The sequence below is a fragment of the Salmo trutta genome, chromosome 1, assembly GCF_901001165.1.
Source record: "Salmo trutta chromosome 1, fSalTru1.1, whole genome shotgun sequence".
Classification (NCBI taxonomy): domain Eukaryota; kingdom Metazoa; phylum Chordata; class Actinopteri; order Salmoniformes; family Salmonidae; genus Salmo; species Salmo trutta.
In genome coordinates, this window is record NC_042957.1 from 47,693,032 (window position 1) to 47,710,411 (window position 17,380).

Sequence of the window (17,380 nt, forward strand, 5' to 3'; positions counted from 1 at the left end):
CTATCTGACGCTAGACTTGGCTGATATCCCTGCTTTCTGATTGGGTCACACCACCCCGTGGCTGTTGCTTCATATCGCTCACGCCCACCTGCCGTTGAAAAGAAACGACTCCGCTGTTCAACTGTAGGACGCTGATTGGCTGGTATTGTTCTGTTCTGTTTAGTAGCCAATCAAAATGGAATAACATGATCATGTATAAAAGACAGTAATATTGTCTCCATTTTTCAATTAGACTAAACGTTTATATTCTGAATACATTCTGGCACCAGTGAACTGAAGTCCATCTACATTAAGGCTATTTATATTTTCCCGTTGCTCTTGGCCTTGACCATATATAGATAAATACATAAACATGTAGCCAATGATTCAGCAAAGGCATTTTCATTCAGTGGCCTTCAAGTAAATTGTACAAACTGCAGTATTGTGCTTTTTTTACACCTGGTATTTTTTATTTGTGTGAATCCCAAACTATTTGTTTCTGAGTTTGATTAATCGGGATACCATTTTGTTTGTTTATTTTGTTGGAGTAATATTTGAAAGGGGGAGGTGCCTTTTGCACCTCAGGGTTTTTGGGGGCTCCGTGCAATCTGAGATCCTTGAGAGGTCCCTACCAATGATGCATTTAAACCAAACCATGGTTTGCTGATGCTACGTCTTTGGCTATTGAGAGACTTTGAAGCTGCCGGTCGGCCATATTGGCAGTCCCCTGTAGGAGCAGTCCTCCATAGGAATACATTAAATTCTATTTCAATTAAGTGTTTAAAGGAAGAAAATAGCATGTATTTAAATATTTTTTTAGTTGTAGTGGGGACAGTAACATTAGTCATCTAAAAAAAATATACTTTTAAGGAAATGTTTTTATATATATTTTTATTTTTATGTTTAGCTCACATAATATAATTTAAAAGTATGCATTAAGGTGTCTTTAATAGAATAAATGTGGCAAAACGAGTGTAGACATTAATAAATGCATTTTATAGCTCCCAAAATATATTTTACAACGTGGGGGAGTGTCAAGATGGAGGCAAGGTGGCTTCAACACAACGGCCAAAATAATCATCTAGTGTATATATAAAACCGATTTTAGTTGAATTTGAAAATGGTTAAGGTTAGGTAAGGGTTATGGTTATGGTTAGGGTAAGGGGTTAATGTTAGAGTTTAGGGTAGGGAAGTCCAAAGGATCCCAGGTCATAATAATTTTTTACCTATCCTGCACTTCACTTATCGCTTGCCTTTTCAACTCTCATCACATTGTTTTGTATTGTCTTGTGCACAAATAAACAAATTCCAAATAAAATAACGCTAACAATTTTTTTTGTAAACACCAGCAGAATGGCTGTCTAACCAATGCAATATTTTTTCTAGGATAGATAGTTCATTATAGTATGACGAACAGTACCAGGGTGATACATTCAAATGTGTAATAAAATCAGACCATTTCAAGGTGAAGCAATTTCATTTGGAAGGAGCAAGACTCGTTTGCATCATATTAGTCATATGAGCCAATTGCCCTGTGCAGTCAGTGTGTGTAATCATCAGTCTAGTGCAGCTGGCAATACAGACCCTGGTAAGAGTTGCAATTATTTCTCTCATACACACCGGTGTGTAAATGATTGATATCAAAACTTGCACAGTTGTGGCGCAATAGGGTGCAATGGGAGGTGATGGCGCACCACTAGACAGTCTGACAATTGGGTCATTCAACTCAGAGCCTCTCCAGAATAAACTGTAACGAAGGTAGGATTGTGTGTGTTGTAGTGGGGTGTTCGAGAGCCTTTGGCCTTGGATACACTTCCTCAAAAGTGGACGCAACCAGTATGCCACTTCAGTTTTGGGAGATTCAAACATTGACTGGCCTGATGAGAAATATACTTCAGATCATGTTCTCTTCATACATTGTACTAATAGTATCCGGAGGCTGAGTGCCATCTGCTGGTCAACTTCTCCATCTACAAACAAAATGGCTGAGTCTCACTGTACAGTGTCAATAGTCAATAGCTTCCTATTGGGTGTGCAGCAGTGGCGACCCGTCATTCAGGGCTGCCCCACATTTTTAGCACCTAGCACCAAAAAATATATCAATTTTGGGGGGGCTTGTCTGTTTTGCATGTTATTTTGGCATTAATACATGTCACATATCAGTGTGCAAACAATGTAAAAAAAATCTAGATATCATTGAGTTAATAAAGCTGCATACAAACATGGTCTCTTTTTTGTTTTATTGAGTAAGGCAGCTCCAAAATGCAGGTGTTTCAGCCTAGCTCAGTGCTTTCTGTGGTGGTGGGACAAGCCAGCAGAAAATACAGAGCATTGCGCCGTGATTGGCTCAGTGTTCTGTCACTCATGTGGACACTATGTCACCACCATGTCTAAGGGTAGAGCTCTAAAATTCTAGCCACTTGGGTGCTGCCATAGAGTTACATTAGAAGTGCCCATCCAAGAAGGCGCAAGCTCATTGGCCACAGATAAAATTATGTCAAATCATGTTATATCTACAGTAGCTTTGATTGGACTGATCATCATTCAACATCATACTTTCAAAATCTTAGCTAGCAGTCATCAAGAAATGAGTCGACAATCTACTGGCAAATCCTTTTTAATACTTGTCATAATGAAGAGAAATAATGAAGAGAAATTATAGATACAACGTATCAGTGCTCATCGGCCATTGGACATAAACATTACACAAGTTGGAAATCGCAAATTCAACAATGAGTTGTTTGCAAGGAATCAGTGGCTAACTGCAAGCATTGCAAAGCAATCATTCGCCTGCTATTCAGTGGAGTTGCTGTAGTTGTGTGGTCCCAAGTCTAAGATTAAGGGTCTCTTTTCCTAGTTCAAAATTATAAACATTCAACATTGGCCATGCTATCAATGAAGCATGATTTATGCCATGCTCAAAACTGCAAAATCATACTTTAGTGAGTTCAAGACAACTGGGAACTCTGGAAAAACGAGCTACGACTGGGAAAATCGGGAACTCGGGCCTCTTTCTAGAGCTAAGACCTGAAGACCACTGACGTCATCATGATTCAACTTTTTTTTCTTCCCCCGAGTTCCCAGTTGTCTTGAAAGCACCATAAATCCAGAGAATGCCAGACTTTGATGACAAAATTTGCCCACGAAGGACCACCTTCCTGTTCAAGTGAGCAAAGCACAACAAGGTGAGTCCAAAAATGTCTTGTATGCTGCTGCATAACTGTAATGTGCCAGGGAGATATGTATACTGTAGCTAAGAAAGTAATACTAAGTGTATGTTGTGTAGTAAGATGTTAGTAGCCCTTGTGCCTCACCCTAACAATTGTCTATTTTCCCCTCCTGTTCTGACTTGGTGCACGTAGCCTATAACCTGTTGAGAAATGTAATCAAATATTGTAAGAGCTTTCATTGTCTGCTTATATGCCGTCTTTATTTATGCTACGGTTCTGACTTGGTGTACAGGGAGAGCACTGTAAGAACGGCCCATGTTCTGAATTCTGTCACTGTACATTTCAAAAGTGCTGAACAAATAGTTGACGTCCGTCCTAGCTTGCTCATGTCTTTATCGAAATTACGGCTTGCCTCTAATCTTCTTGTCGTCCCATAGTTTGTACATCAATTATCAGTAGAAACCACATTTGTTTATTTACTAAGTCACTCATTACAGCTGTTTTTTTTTATTTGTTTTTTTTAAAGGCAGTAACTGAACTGTTTCGCTGCCAGACAAGGCTCCGCTGACAGCCAGGTGTAGCAGTGGTATAGTGCAAATACTGTATTGTTTAGTGTTGTGGCTTTGCTGCATGGATCCCACTTGCCCCACCAAGATTTACATGCTAAAAATCACAGACAAGGGAACAGTCTTGAACAGGGTGTAACAATACACATTGCATTAGACAATATTTGGCGCAAAGCAAATTCTTTTATTAAGTGTACAAAACATGTGCAAAAATAGTGACTCATTGGAAGAACTAAACAAGCATGGCTTTGCCCTAAGAAACCTACACATCAGTCATGAACAGACAGTGGATACATACAAGTTCACATGCAAAAACTGACTGTGGTTGACAGAAAGAGGGATGATCCCAGGCTGCAGTCTCCTATACTACAGAATTGTGGCCTTGGTTTCACAGCATTTGATAAGTACCAAGTAAGTGCCAGCTAATGAAACAACCTGCACATTCATCAGCATTCTCCCTTTGATTTCTGCAGCATCGTGCAAAAAGAGTTAATTAGGAATGGCCTCTATGACATTCACAGTTCAGCACATGAAATCAAGCATACACAGACACCCTTTTTGGTCCATGAGCTACTTATGAAATTACCCAGCTCTTTCCTTCGTACCAAACACACACATATACAAATGCACAAACATGGTAGGGCTAAACCACAGGAAATGACTGAAATAGATGTGTAACTTCTTTTGCGAAAAAGCTAACTCACGACTAGAACTACATCTGCTAAACTGAAAAACCTGGCATGCAATGAACACTATTTGAGCCACTCACACAAAACATGAAAACATCTAAATGCTTAACACTGACATATGCAGAAGGGGTTTTATAGTGTTAGACATGAATTGGAGTAGGGAAAATAGTGGTCACAAACTGGGAGAAGCGGCACTAGGTACTAGGAGAAGCAGTACTACATCTCAAAACTGCAGCTGAGCCATGAAAATCAGGCCTTGTCTGCAGAAATCCTATCCAATTGCAACTATGGCACTAAAACGCATGACAAGACACTGAACAAGATGCTAAGCTTGACCTAAACTGTGGTATAAAGGCATCTTGGGTTGTGCAGCAAAGCAATAGAGAAAAGGCACACAGCTTGTGAATTTGGGGTGGGATATCCAAGACGCCTCCCAAACCCCAAAAGTAGCACAAACACACAAACTTCCCCACAGACATATCAGAACACTAGTACGCCACTCATCCCGAGCCAGCCATTACCACCTTCCCCCTCTCCTTTACAGTATGGTGCACTTTTGCTTCTTCTTCTTGTCCCCGTCTTTCTTGGTCGTATCGGCCTTCTTGGGCCCGTAGAGGCTGGAGAAGCAGGCCTGGGCGGAGACGGGCTCCCTCAGACTAAGCAGCCACCTCCCCTTGCCGTAGTAGGCCAGGGAGCCGAGCTCCATCTCCTCCACCAGCTCCCCCTCCTGACCCTCTTGCTGCAGCGCTAGGATCTCCAGCAGGTCGAAGCCCGTCTGCTGTGGCTCAACGCCCTCCGCACAGCCCAGGGTGACGTGGGCACGGCTGCCAGCGGGCAGGGTGGCGGCGGCCGGGACTACAGACACCGCCTCCTTCTCAGCGTCGGCAGGCCACAGGGTCAACTGATCCTCAGAGAGTGAAACCCGGGCACCAACAGTGCGAGGTGTGACGAAGAGGGCACTGAGGGACAGCTCGAACGCAGAGCCATACAACTCTTTAACGGCCTAGAGTGGGAAATGAAGAGGGGTTATTTCAAAATGGTCCCCTGAAATGTGAAAATACATTATTTAAACAATGCACTGGTCATCAGATTTTAAATTCATAAAACAAGGCCAATATGAGCTGTGTAGTAAATAATGGGTTAATAGGATGAGGTTGCATTTGACAAATAATTCCCATCACCAATATACATGAACAAAAATATAAATGCAACATACAAAGTTTGTCCCATGTTTCATGAATTGAAATAAAAGAACCAGAAATTATCCATATGCATTTTGTGCACACATTTGTTTACATCCCTTTTAGTGAGCATGTCTCCTTTGCCAAGATAATCCATCCACAAGACAGGTGGGGCATATCAAGAAGCTGATTAAACAGCATGATCATTACACAGGTGCACCTTGCACTGGAGACAAAAGGCCACTATAATTTGCAGTTGTGTCACAACAATGCCACAGATGTTTTGAGGGAGCGTGCAATTGGCATGTTGACTGCAGTAATGTCCACCAGAGCTGTTGCCAGAGAATTTAATGTTAATTTCTCTAGCATAAGCCACCTCCAACATCATTTTAGAGAATCTTGCAGTACGTCCAACTGGCCTCACAACCGCTGACCACATGTAACTATGGCAGCCCAATAACTTCACATCCGGCTTCTTCACCTGCGAGATTGTATGAGACCAGCCACCTGGACAGCTGATGAAACTGAGAAGTATTTTTCTGTAACAAAGCCATTTTATGGGGGAAAACATTCTGATTGGCTGGGCCTGGCTCCCTCCCAAGTGGGTGGGCCCACCGCTGCACCCCTGCCCAGTCATGTGAAATCCATAGATTAGGGCTTAAATTAACATATTTCAATTGAGTGATTTCCTTATATGAACTGTAACTCAGTAAAATCATTGAAATTGTTGCATGTTGCGTTTATATTTTTGTTCAATATACTTTCAGACTTACTGGTTTGTCTGCATATTCCTTGGCTCCCTCAGCCTTGCCATAGTCACAGAATTTGGTAGTGCAATGAAGAGCGCCATTGGTTTGGAAATACTGCTCCAGGTCCACCTCTTTCTCAGCATCAACAGTGACTGAAAAAAACAAACAAAGCAAGCACAGTTGTCTCAGTCAAGCTCAAGAGACTAAAATCTGATTCAGATATAAACAATAGAAGTGTGTGTATCACAAGACCGATGTGCTGTACTCACAGTCAGGCAAGTGCTTCTTGAAGGCCTCAAGCGTGTCCAGCGTCTTCAGGAAATCCATGGACGTGCACCTGACCTTGTCCTGGATGCCAGGGAGAAGGAACCAGCCAAAGAAAAGGGGCAGGGACGTCTCCTCAAGAGGAACTTTCATGGCCTGGATCTGGGCTTCCTCTAGCCCCCGCTGAGTTCTCTTGGCCAGCTGTGGCAAGTCTCTGCTCCACTCAGTGCGGGGCTCCAGAAACATGGCCACCAGCCGGTGCTGCTCTGCCACCTCCCCCAGACGGGCCAGCCGATCATGGGTATGGTTGGTGTCATCCACCACTATCACTTGAGCAGATGTTCCTACACTGCAGCAGGCTACCACAGCATCGTCAAAAGCCTTGTACCCATCTGCCGATCCTTCTGGACTTTCCGGTTTCACACCATGGTCATCAGCACAACAGACAGTGCAGAGACCCTGGTAGCTATCTGCAATAGCACGTGCCAAGAGGCTCTTGCCACTGCCGGGGAGGCCTCTGAGGATGATTAGAGTGCGAGAGGTGCGAAGGGTGGCTTTGGTCTGCTCATGCTCCAGGAAGGCGAAAGACAGGGTGCCAGGAGCAGGAATCTGCTCGACGACGTCGGCCTTCTGCTGCTCCACTGCATCTGCCTCACCTGCTGCCCGTTTCTCTGACTCGACTTCTTTTACAATTTCAGCTTCTACCAGTTTCTCTTCCATCACAGTCTCAGCTGCTACTGGTTTCTCTGCTTCCACTTTCTTCACAGTCTCAGCCTCTACTGGTTTCTTTGGCTCTGGTTCAATTTCAGCTTCGGTCTGTTTGTCTGCCTCCACTTCTTTTACAGTTTTAGACTCCGCTGGCATCGCTGGCACCACTGCCAACACAATCCCAGATTCTGCCTGCTTCTCAGATTCCTCAGGCTCTTTCTCTTCTGGTTCGAGCAGTTTCACATCCTCGGATTCTGGCTGTGTGACAGGCTCGGGCGCTGCCTGCTCAGACAGTTTAACAGCCTCTGGGACGGGTTCAGCAATTTTCTCTGGCGCAGTTTCAATGTTATTCTCTGCTCGATGCTCATCTAAAGGCAGAGGCTCTGGTGTTTTCTCTGGCATTGGCTGCTTTTCAGGCTCTGTGGTCTGGATCTTTTCTGGTTCTAAGTACAATGCTGTAGCTGACTCAGAGACCTCTGTTGAGCTCTCTAGTTCTGGTTGTTTTTCTGGGTACTTCTCTGCTTTAGTCACAACTTCCGTAGATGTCTCTGGAACCTTCTCAGGAGATTCAGACATTTTCTTTGGTGATTTTTCTGCTTTAGGCTCCGTCTCTTGCATTTCTTCTGACATTCCTGATTCTGTCACCATATCCGGCAAACGCTCCATTTCTTGCCCATTCACTGGTGATTCTGCAGGATCTATTGGAGAGGCGAGTTGTGACTGGGGGCAGTCTCCTGCTCCAGTCTCTGATGCGGTGTCCAACACCTGGGTCTGCTCAGCATCCATATCTGGGTTCCTCAATGGACCTAATGATAAACTCTGGTGTAGACAAAAGACTTGCTATAATAATGATACAAATGAAACTCATACAAATTCAAAACTTGGAAAACAGGAACGTTCTATTTGAAACTGTACAGCATAAACAATGAAATGGTGCTGGAATTCCTTTAAACTTCCAAGCTGTAAAAAAAATAAATAATAATAATTAAAAAAAAGTATAAATATGACAAATCTTCCCTTGTGCAAAGATTTGGGATACCACACTATCACTTTCTGAGGGAGGGAGTCAAATGATCTCTTTTGGTATTTCTAATAAGAGAGTTATAGGGAGCAGCAGACTCTCCTTATATAATTGCGGTACTGCAGCGGTTTCTCTCAGTGTCACCCCTGCAGGCCTGGACATCAGATTATTCGGAGTAATACATCAAAGTGAATAAGGCATTGGGTGGTTGGCTTGGCTCTATCGACCTGATTACAAAATGGTTTAAGCACAGCTGACATCTTTGGAGTGGTATGTGAAATGCATGCTTTCCTGGGCTCTGAATTCTCAAAACATCCACATAATCGGCTTGAACTACTGCCAGTCTGCATTATCCATGTAGGTGGGAAAAACGTAATTGGGAAACAAGCGTCAATTAGAATGCATTAACATACATCCATAAAACCAATGAAAAAAAATATGCATCAGCAATTTGGTACCGAATTAGGTCGATAAGTGAGCGAAATTCAGACATCGGCAGTTTTGAATAGCCTAACGAAAAGTAACGGCGTGTGCTCAGCCTCTGACGACTAGGCCGGGGTGAGAAATTAACACCTGCGACTGATTATACCAGCCTTTTGTGTGGACAAGGGCTCGTATATCCGCTTGAAAGACGCACTTGAATATTTTTTATTTTTTTAAATCGCCAAGGAAAGTATGTAGAAATTATATATTTTTGGAGTAACAGACGGTCAGTAAGTAGCGCAATAGCATATGTTCGTGAAATTAGACAAAATAAAAAAACAGCATGGTCATCGTTACAGGCTAGACAAGTTTACCAAGAAACAGACGACATTCGAAACAGCACATCAAAAGGCCAATATTTATGGTGAGTGAATGTTCAGTAAAAGATAGCCCGATGAGAAATGTTTTTAGTGCGACGGTGTAAACTCGGCTACTACCGTGTAACAATGAAATGATGAAACGGGGAGTGGCTGCAATGCAATCACCACTCTACAGACAAAACAAATCAGCGTGGCAATGTCATGTCCAAACTCAGATGCCACGTTTGAACAACAGCGACAGCCTATTTCAAAGCTAAAGAAATTCGATTTGTCTGGGGGGGGGGAAAAAAGCGAGATTTTGATAACTTCTGTCAAGTTCCAAGATCGTACTATATGACAGCAGCTTCGAATCGGACTATTTAGGCTAACTATCATATTGATATGAATGGGACGAGATTACCGACGGAGGTTTCTTACCGTGCCTGTTGTGTCAGGAGTATGCCGCTGACTCTGCAATTTAGGCGTTTTCAAAGCTGGAAAGCAGAGGACAGTCGGCGCTCCGCGCAGAAATCTGCCCCCGACACTAGGAAAGAAAACGGAAACTACGGGCACTTGAGTACGCGCAAGGCTTAGTGCTCTTGAGGGTGGGGTGCTTCCTATCGTTTGCGCGCCCCCGCTCTTATCAACGCGAACGTCCCAGCAATGACAACGTAGACCTGGCCCCTGGCTGAGAAGAAAATTACATATGAGTTTTGTTGATTTTAAATTCCGTAAGCCATGGCAATAATGCCAGAAAGTCTGATAATTTCATGGCGTAAGTGACAACAATGAGTAATTGTATATTTTGGCAGTTTATGATTTCAGGTCCTCATCCACAACACAAACTCCTTGAAAAATAAAGCTCTGTATAAAAATGTTTCCAGAAATGCATGTTCTGTAAAGGAAATTTGCTCAACAGTCTGTGGACTTTATGAGATCAGATGTGTCTAATCAATGTCTGATCTGATAACATGGCAGGATTTCTTAATACCCATATAAAGGGAATCAGCTGCTTGGTGAATCACAGCGTTGTCAGCATGCCAATCTGAAACAATGATATCAGAGTGCAGAAGTAAAGGGAACTAGCCTTGTAATCAGATAGAAAAGCACCACAGGGAAACGTGTACACAGTTCTAAAGGAATGTAGATGATTTTTGACTGGGTGCATTGTGCCAGTCAGTACTTGTCTGTTGTTTTCGCCTCCAATGACCTGCTTACATGTACATAGGCACAGGCAATTAAACCCAAGTTACCCAACACCTGCTAACAGGTTCTGCTGAAAAATGTGCCAGATCAGCAAGATTTCATGAGTTTCATAAGGCAATCCAAACACGTCTTAAACATCTTTCTAACGTATAATTTCCTTGTATAAAGCTTCTGGGTCATTCTCTCTGTCTCTCAGATAGTTTTAATTAGATTAACAATACCATGTGTGTCAAGTGCCAACGACTCAATACACAGTAATTGCTTTCTGGATCATTAGTCGGTGGCACGTTACACTGCAAACAAAGATGACTCCAAAACACTACGCAAGGCTTCACAAAAAGCTTTAATAATGAGACACTACAAAACATTACAGTGGAAACATGCATTTATTGCAATACTACAGGAAACACAAATGAAAAGGAAGACATCAACTTATACTACATAGCTGTAATGATTGAAAATGTATTATTCATCTGCACAGGAATTCAAAGTAATACATCATAGCATAATTAAATTTTGTTCCCACCCGAGTCAAGCCGTTTCCTCATTATTCTGTAAGGGGTATGAACATTTTGTATGTGTGCAATTTTTCTATACACAAATACATAAATCAACAAAGAAAAGAAAAGTATACAAAAAACTCAAGTGGAGGTCAGAGAAGCATGTTTAAAATAGTTTTTAATACATTGTCCTTGAACATTGTCTGTGGCTCCTCTTCAGTCATCTTCTGATGAGCACTCAAACGTTGCCTTGCCTCACAGACAGCCTAAATAAGCCATTGTGATTTGACAATAGGAAAGAAGTGACATGAATTGACAAGGATGTTCAGGTAACCTTCTGGATGTCATCCCTTGCAGGTCATCCTGGAGAACCTTAGCCCTGTCCAAAGCTCTTTCAAAGTGGGCAACACCGGATTTAAAGTTGCCAAGCTTCACTGGGAGGGGACACAGAAGGAAAGGACTGTTAGAACCAGTTCAATGCTTTGACCAAGATCAAATAGACCAAGACTAATCACAGTTTCCATGATATCATCACTTGTGTCCCCAGGTTGTAATTCAAAAGAATCAGCATTGATATGCTGTCCACATCAATCCCATAAACGTCAAGGGAAAACCTAGTCAGTTGAAAAACTGAAAGCATTCAACCGAAATGTGTCTTCCGCATTTAACCCAACCCCTCTGAATCAGAGAGGTGCGGGGGGGGGGCTGCCTTAATCCACGTAATCGGCGCCAGGTGAGCAGTTGTGGGGGTTTACTGCCTTGCTCAAGTGCAGAACGGCAGATTTTTCCACCTTGCCGGCTCGGGGATTCGATTCGAACAACACTGTCCCAACACTCTAACCTCTAGGCTACCTGCCGCCCCTCAATGGAACCACAGTACATAAAAAATACATTATATTAATTAGATCAAGCTCAGACATGAGATAATGGCATTTTCTTTAACAGTCTGTAAAGATTAACTTAAAACACAGGCCAGGGGGGCATTGCTATTGCTATGCACATCACAACTTATCAACGACTCAAACAAAGGGGTTTCTCCACACTTCTTCCTGCACTTACTCTCCGATTGTGCCACCAACACACAGGCGTTCAGTTGCCACTTCTCATCAGCGATTTCATCGGCTACAGCGAGTGAGCGAACGCCGTAGGCCCGGGCCTCGGTGTGACGCTTCAGCTCCAGGTAGCAGCAGCCTGTCTCATGGAACAGCCAGGTCCTCTCCAGACCGCCACAGGCCAGGGGGGATCTTTTCCTCCCAGCTGAGAATGGAGAAGCAAATACACAAACACGGTGAATAGAATGACAGTGAATCCATACATTAGGAGTCCTTTGTATTAAACAAAACTATTTGCTTCATCACACAATCCAAACATATAAAAACACAGATGTGATGCCATATACTTTGAGTTTCCACTTCAATAGCCTGTGGGAACTTTCCTATTCTGGCGTACACTCGGCCAACGTTATCAAGTGCCCTAGACTTTGCATCTGGGAGTTTGCTGTTGGACAACAAAGAAAGCGAAAGAACACTGTTAAAACAATAAGATGCAGTGTGTGAAAAGCATTTGATTTGAAATGTGGGACGTTAGAAATCATATACACTCCCCTACGTATTTATTTGGATAGTGAAGCTAAAAACTCTTAATTTTGGACTCGAGGTCAAATGTTTTATGAGGCGACAGTACAGAATGTCACCTTTTATTTGAGGTTATTTTCATACATATCTGTTTTACCTTTTAGATATGAATGCACTCATTTGAAGGTGTCAAGTATTTGGACAAATTCCCTTAGTGTATTAAATTGTGTCAAAAGTGTAGTATTTGGTCCGATATTCCTAGTACGCAATGACTACATCAAGCGTGTGACTCTACAAGCTTGTTGGATGCATTTGCTGTTTGTTTTGGTTACGTTTTGGAATATGTTGTGCCCAATAGAAATGAATGGTAAATAATGTATTATGTCATTTTGGAGTCACTTTGATTGTAAATAAGAACAGAATGTTTCTGAACACTTCTACATTAATGTGAATGCTACCATGATTAAGGATAATCATGAATGAATCGTGAATAATGATGATTGAGAAAGATGTACAAAGATCATGCCCCCAATACATGCTAACCTCTCAACATTACCAATAAGAGAGGAAGTTAGTGTTTGATCTCCAAAATCCTGGCGTACAGAGCCAAATTAAACGTTTTAGCCTCACTATCCAAATAAATGCGTAGTTGAGTGTACCTTTCAGACTGAAATGAAGTGTCTACTCCACAGCACTCACCATTATCTGGCCAGGTCCAAGTCCTTCTGATAATTTACATTTAAGTCATTTAGCAGACGCTCTTATCCAGAGCGACTTACAAATTGGTGCATTCACCTTATGATATCCAGTGGAACAACCACTTTACAATAGTGCATCGAAATCTTTTAAAGGGGGGGGGGGTTAGAAGGATTACTTTATCCTATCCCAGGTATTCCTTAAAGAGGTGGGGTTTCAGGTGTCTCCGGAAGGTGGTGATTGACTCCGCTGTCCTGGCGTCGTGAGGGAGCTTGTTCCACCATTGGGGTGCCAGAGCAGCGAACAGTTTTGACTGGGCTGAGCGGGAACTGTGCTTCCTCAGAGGTAGGGAGGCGAGCAGGCCAGAGGTGGATGAACGCAGTGCCCTTGTTTGGGTGTAGGGCCTGATCAGAGCCTGAAGGTATGGAGGTGCCGTTCCCCTCACAGCTCCGTAGGCAAGCACCATGGTCTTGTAGCGGATGCGAGCTTCAACTGGAAGCCATTTCCCCCAGGTCAATCAGGGCATTTCCAATGCAGCTGTGAAGGTTCCCCAGCACCTCTTTCTTATTGGGAACCACCTCAGGACCTCCAGAGCTTTCTTTGGGCTGCTCTCTGCATTGCCTGCAGTCAAAGCTTAGAGGGGAGAAGAAAAGAAAAAAGAGTTTACCATTGACCAGGATGTATTGATAAGCATCAAACTACCATATTCATCCTTGGGTCTGTTCTGTCTTACCTGCATCAATCTCTTCCAGGCTCTTGAGTACAAAACGGGTGGGATCAGAGGGAGGGTTCTGCCGGGTCTTGTTCCACTTCTGCTGCATGAGCTTGCGGTCTCTCTCCCGCGCATAGATGGACTTCTGCTGGAGCCAGAACTCAGGGCGTGTGTCCAGATAGGTGATGCAGTTGAGGATGAGGTCCTGCAGTCTCTCCCCTCCCCGCATTCTACCTTTCACCAAGTCTGGAGGCCATTTATGATTTTGACTTTAATGGAATATTTGCCCTTTACCACAGACTGGGCTCTGTAATTCATGCTGATAATAATGAATGAGTAAAGGAAATTAAAGGACACGTAGAGGCCAATTCTCCAGATAGGGTACGTGATAAAAGAGCATCTTCCCAAGTGTTACAGTGTATTGATTGTGTACTGAAACTAAGACAAGAGTGAAAATACAGGAACATGCTAAGTAAAAGATTTCTGGCTACCCTACGTTCATCTTTCAGTAGCTTCTCTAGGGCTCCTTATCACTGTAGAGCTCTCCCAGAAGCTGCTTGGCTGTCATCTCACTCTTAGGCATCTTCTTGTTCTGCTGCCTCATCTCCCTTCTCAGGGGGTGAATCAGCCCCTTCGGCCGTCCCTTCTTCACCTGCCAATCAATCCCACACGCAGAACTCATGAGGATGACATGCATGCAGAGGTGGGAGGAATTATGAAAAAGATGCAGCTTATCGTCGCAAGGCTTTACCATTGACTCACCTCATCAGCCTTGTGGAAGAAGGACAAGTACCCCTTGTTTTCCAGTTTCACAGATGAGGGGCCTGAGGTGGTGGAAAGATAAGAGATTTAGAAAACCATATGGAGAACTTACAAAAACTGCATTATGAGAACAATGAGGTACTCAATCTGTTGGTCTTTTACAAAAATATTTTGACCCAGTACTTACTGCCCACAGAGTTGTCGATAGCCTCTTGGGCCTTCTGGATTCCCAGTCTAAATTCCTGCAGCTGTGGCCACAGTTTTTGCCCCCTGTGGTAAAACACCAGGGCACACTCAAAGTCTACCATGGTGTATAAAGCTTCAGCTTTCTGATACAAACCCTGGGAAATGAGGAATACAAATAAATCAATGGATTTTGCTTGGGAAGTTATGACTAATCAGAAACAACAGTGTGCCCTAGTGGTCACTAAAAATAAAAAAAGCTTTGAATTTCAGTACAGTAGCTGGCCAACAGGGGGATACAGCTGTTCCGTTCCAAACAAAACAGATAATAAATAATGGCCAACACTGGCTGAGAGACAATACAATGACTGCTACACAATAAAGCCAAAGGCTGAAAATAGAACAGGGCTGAATAATGATGCCCAATGTTTAAACTGCACCTTGAAGAATTCTTTGTCCTCCTTGAGAGAGGCCTCTGCGTCCCTCAAAGCATTAACAGAATCTCCCATCATTACATAACATTTGGATCTGGCAACAAGACAATTTTTGTAATCTGGCTGAAAAATCAATGCCTGAAAGAAATGTATAAACTGTCATTAGCTACAAATACAAACTTGACATACATGTAGTGTAGACTTGAGTAGCAAAAAAGCCACTGACTGAGAAGACAGCCCAAACGACTTGGCAACCAGTGAATACGTTTTCGATTGATAGCTGTGTAACAGAAGAAATTGTCTGAATGCATATACACAGAGAATGCGTTCAACAACAAGCAAAACACTCTGTAAATATATTAAATGGTCATAGCTAAATAGCTAGCTATAAGTGGCTATTTAGCTATCATTAGAGCTACCGCACAGATATCATCTTTGCTACCAGTCGGTTCCTGGACACACGCGATTCAATCAGATCACTCATTACACAAACTCCACAGCAGGGGGAGGTAATGCATCTTTTGTCATGCCACTCAGTCAATAAACGAGCAACCGAGCATGCACACACTGCATTGTTCGAGCGGATCACTTTTGTCGTCCTTTCAAAGTGTGTTGCATTATGGGGATAATAATTGTCCGACTTGCGCCCACATGTCAACAGCATGAACATTAAAAAAATCATGTGATCAAAGGTCATGACGTTTTGACTGCAGTCAACTGCAAGTTTCTGCAGTTCATCTTCATAACTTCATCCTGCAGCCATCGCTTGCATTGTGGGAGGCTCTATTGCCAACCAATCATTAGGTTATGATTTCAGTTTCTGAGTGTGTGATTTGGGGTTTGGAGACATGTTTTTTTTTTCAACATTATAATGAAAACATTTTCTAAACAATGGCAACACTGCCATGTTGATCTGAGCCTTGCTGTTGGAAAACCACATTAGTGTCCGACTTTTGGCTGTCTGAGATATACCTCCCCAGTCGGTTGCTTTAGCCTTACTACTCAAACGCGCCCACTCTTTTCACCGTTTCTCCCAGTGGGCGGTGCGATACATCATGGTGGGCGTGGGTTTCAAAGTGCAAAGATGATGTCCAATGTCCGATGATCGTCCACGTTCAACCGAGAACCCTCCGCCAGGGACCTCTTTCATAAATTTCAGCCAGACTCGACCCTCGGGACCCAAAAGGTGCACGTTTTGGTTTTTAACCTAGCACTAAATAATCAACTAATCCTCAAGCTTTGATTATTTGAATCAGCTGTGTAGTGCTAGGGCAAAAACAAAAATGTGCACCCATTTGGTTTACAATTGCACTTTCATATCAGTACATCATTTTGCTTTATTTGAACTAGCGATAGCTAGCTACCAGTGGAGGCTGGTGGGAGGAGCTATAGGAGGATGGGCTCATTGTAATGGCTGGAATGGATTAAATGAAACGGTATCAAACACATTAAACATACGGAAACCACATTTGACTCCGTTCCAATTTTTCCAATCCAGCCATTACACAGAGCCCGTCCTCCTATATCTCCTCCCACCAGCCCCCACTGCTAGCTACCAAGTGGGTGGACCAGTTTTCCCAAATGTGAACAGTGTGTAAATGAAGGTCAAGTGTTGCTTGCTAGCCAACCAACAACGTCAATGCCGCTATCAAGACAATATACTATGAAATATATGAAACTGATCATGACTAGATTTAATTTCACTGTGATTGGCTAGTATATATGCAATAATACCTGTATACTGTCAATCACTGAGATGAATTATTTGCATTGCTGGCTTCATTAAAAACGGTTAATCTGATGGTCCTGGCATGGTTTCGAGGCCTGTTCAGAAACCTTGAAGGAAACTTTGATAATGAATAAAGTTGACTTCATAGCTTTTGTTGGTAAGGTTAACAGTACAACTCGGGTTGTGGAAAGCAGAAATGCCAGGCTGAAGGTTATTGTGGAGACGGCAAAAGAGATATTGGGGGTAACAGATGTTACTGTTGAAATGGTTGTTGACATGCTGAACAATCCTAAGGGTGGAGTGTTTCAGCAGGATATAGATCAAGTTTAATGGGGTTGGGGAGAGGTTTTTGGGCGAGGGGGGAGGGTGTGGTAGAAGTTAGGGATTTATTTTGGTTTCGAATTTTATGTTCATGGTAGTACAGAATTGGACAGATCATGATTGATCTTACATTCCAGCACATTAGGTGCACTTT

General features: G+C 42.9%; 1 protein-coding gene and 1 pseudogene across 2 annotated transcripts; both read right to left on the reverse strand.

The window, feature by feature from the left end:
- Positions 1-3,878: 3,878 nt before the first annotated feature.
- On the reverse strand, positions 3,879-9,730 carry LOC115197748 (2',3'-cyclic-nucleotide 3'-phosphodiesterase). 2 transcript variants are annotated; one of them, XM_029759551.1, is made up of 4 exons: positions 9,558-9,730; positions 6,604-8,126; positions 6,359-6,486; positions 3,879-5,407 (listed from the first exon to the last, which is right to left on the reverse strand). In XM_029759551.1, the coding sequence occupies exons 2-4, from the start codon at positions 8,090-8,092 to the stop codon at positions 4,943-4,945; spliced, it is 2,082 nt and encodes a 693-aa protein (XP_029615411.1). In that variant the 5' UTR covers positions 8,093-8,126; positions 9,558-9,730; the 3' UTR covers positions 3,879-4,942. The 2 variants fall into 2 exon arrangements, with proteins under 2 accessions (XP_029615411.1, XP_029615419.1); XM_029759559.1 differs by having other exon boundaries at positions 6,604-8,125; positions 9,548-9,730.
- A 910-nt stretch (positions 9,731-10,640) lies between these two features.
- LOC115194120 (tetratricopeptide repeat protein 25-like) lies at positions 10,641-16,230 on the reverse strand (annotated as a pseudogene).
- Positions 16,231-17,380: the final 1,150 nt, after the last annotated feature.

Coding starts and splice junctions, on each gene's coding strand:
- LOC115197748 (XM_029759551.1), bottom strand. CDS start 8,092: ATGGATGCTGAGCAGACCCAGGTGTTGGACACCGCATCAGAGACTGGA. Junction 6,487..6,603: donor CAAGAAGCACTTGCCTGACT/GTGAGTACAGCA, acceptor TGTTTTTTTCAG/TCACTGTTGATGCTGAGAAA. Junction 5,408..6,358: donor AGGAATATGCAGACAAACCA/GTAAGTCTGAAA, acceptor TTCCCACTCTAG/GCCGTTAAAGAGTTGTATGG.